Source organism: Hyposmocoma kahamanoa, unplaced genomic scaffold (genome assembly GCF_003589595.1).
Source record: "Hyposmocoma kahamanoa isolate Upper Pololo Valley unplaced genomic scaffold, ASM358959v1 119, whole genome shotgun sequence".
NCBI classification, from domain to species: domain Eukaryota; kingdom Metazoa; phylum Arthropoda; class Insecta; order Lepidoptera; family Cosmopterigidae; genus Hyposmocoma; species Hyposmocoma kahamanoa.
This window is the reverse complement of record NW_020653409.1, coordinates 20391-22666: the sequence shown is the minus strand read 5'-3', so window position 1 is coordinate 22666 and position 2276 is coordinate 20391. Positions and strand designations below refer to the sequence as shown.

The following is a 2276-nucleotide window of genomic DNA, read 5'->3' as shown; positions in this document are numbered from 1 at the left end:
ATGGCGAGTCCAAGGTTGTTATTCGTATTGTCATTAGTAGCATTTATAAATGGCCAAGTGGTCAAACAAACGGAAAGTGCTATAGAAGAACTAGAAAAGTACATACAAAACAAAAAACCGGAGATAAATCAAAGATACAGATTGCATTATCATGTCGCTGCTCCTGTAGGATGGATCAACGACCCAAATGGATTTTCCTATTACAAGGGCGAATACCACCTTTTCTACCAATTTTATCCTTACGACAGTGTGTGGGGTCCAATGCATTGGGGACACGTGACAAGCCCTGATCTGGTCAATTGGAAATGGCTGCCAACTGCGTTGATTCCTGGAGAAGAATATTGCTTCTCAGGTAGTGCTGTTGTTGCCGACGATACAATGGTCCTTATTTATACGGCCCACATAGATGATGGTAAGCACGTTAACCAATCCCAATACCTGGCTTTTAGTGAAGATGGTGTGAAGTTTGTAAAGTATGAAGGAAACCCAGTGATACCTAGGTCACCTAATGGGTCACCCGATTTTAGAGATCCGAAAGCGTGGAGACATGGAGAGTACTGGTACGTCATTATTGGAAGCAAGACAGACGATGGAAGAGGCAGAGTTCTTCTTTACAGATCTTCGGATTTGTTTGATTGGGAATTTTTGACTGTGTTGGGTGAATCTGACGGGAAATTGGGTTATATGTGGGAGTGCCCGGACTTTTTTGAGCTGGATGGAAAGTTTGTGCTTTTGATGTCACCTCAGGGCATTGAACCGCAAGGTGACAGATACAAAAACCTTCACCAAACTGGATATATTATAGGAAGTTTCAATTATGCTACATTTGAGTTTATACCTGAAGTAGAATTCCAAGAACTAGACTATGGCCATGATTTCTATGCTGCTCAGACGACTGAAAACGATGGTAGAAGATATGTTGTTGGTTGGTTTAATATGTGGGAAGCACCACATCTAGAAGAAACAGATGGTTGGTCTGGAGCTATGACAATTGTAAGAGAAATGGAGCTTTATGAAAATCGTATCTTGATGAAGCCTGTTAAAGATATGGCGAGCTTGAGAGAAGAAGAAGGATACATAGCTGGCGATTGGATGACAAACCAAGACCTTAGTTTTGATAAGACAGCAGAAATTTTATTTGAAAACAGTTTGGATAAGAACGTAGAGCTATTACTGACTGGGATTGATGGTGGTCAAAAGGTTTGGTTACGTTGGAGTCCAACAACCAAGAAAGTATCAGTTGACAGAGGAAACAATGACGTTAGACAAGTTGAATGGGTTCCCACTGAGAATAAATCCTGGAGAATATTCCTAGATGCCAGTACTTTGGAGCTGTTTTGTGGAGAAGGAGAAGTAGTGTTCAGCAGCCGTGTGTACCCTGACGGCGGATGGAAGGTCACCAATTTGAGTAACCAGACTTTGAACGTGGAAACGTTTAAATTGAAAAGAAGTATCCCAGTATAGATTTTGAACAAAAACCTTATTTTATAAAGTCATGAAGTGATTAATCGAGAATACACGTATTATTTATAATTATATAAAATAATGATATTTTTGTGTGTTGCCCCTGAGGTAAAAAGGTTTTAGGCCTGACTCGCCGGAGGAGAAGTGGGAACAACTGTTTTGTTAAATCGAATAGTTTAGGAGTCTTCGAAGAAAACTCATACGTTTAACGACACGCCGTACCGCCCATTGCCGAGCTAGTCGCCATCGGACGCTTGTCGACACAAGATCTGTGTAAAATTTTGCCTTTGAAAATTTCCAAAATGGATTTTTATTGTAAAATTTTATTAATTTACATGCATATGTAATGTAATGTGGACCGATCGGGAAATGTAGACCGATTGTACCGAAGAGCAATTTTGGCCTAGTATATTTAAGACAAACACCACATACGCTGCTCTGATTCGTACCCCGTACCATAAACATCCAGACCCGAGACAATATAGAAAAGTTATTTTCTTCACTGACCCGGCCGGGGATCGAACCCGGGACTTTAGAGATGATGGCGACGCTAAGTTTTAATCGTAATCGGTCCACAAAAAAGCATACGCCTAACATACATTAAAGAAAGCAGCCGAATTAATTGTTTTTGAAGTCGGTTAAATAATATTGAAAAATCTACCGGTTTAACACGTAACAGGGCAATAAAGATTTGATATTAACATTGACTTACAATTATATGGACGTCGGGTCCGCGCTAAAAAGTGTCCGCACTTGTAAGGCGCTAAAATCGTATACAGAGCGCCAAACTCCGCTTTAGTCTTCATTTGTTC

The 2276-nt window shown here is 40.3% G+C and overlaps 1 protein-coding gene across 1 annotated transcript; it reads left to right on the top strand.

Moving 5' to 3' along the window:
- LOC113239975 (sucrose-6-phosphate hydrolase-like) lies at positions 1–2276 on the top strand. The gene has a single exon (XM_026477166.1). The coding sequence runs from the start codon at positions 1–3 to the stop codon at positions 1462–1464; it is 1464 nt and encodes a 487-aa protein (XP_026332951.1). The 3' UTR covers positions 1465–2276.

What these genes read in the sequence shown, in the direction of transcription:
- LOC113239975 (XM_026477166.1), top strand. Translation starts at nt 1, where the DNA reads ATGGCGAGTCCAAGGTTGTTATTCGTATTGTCATTAGTAGCATTTATA.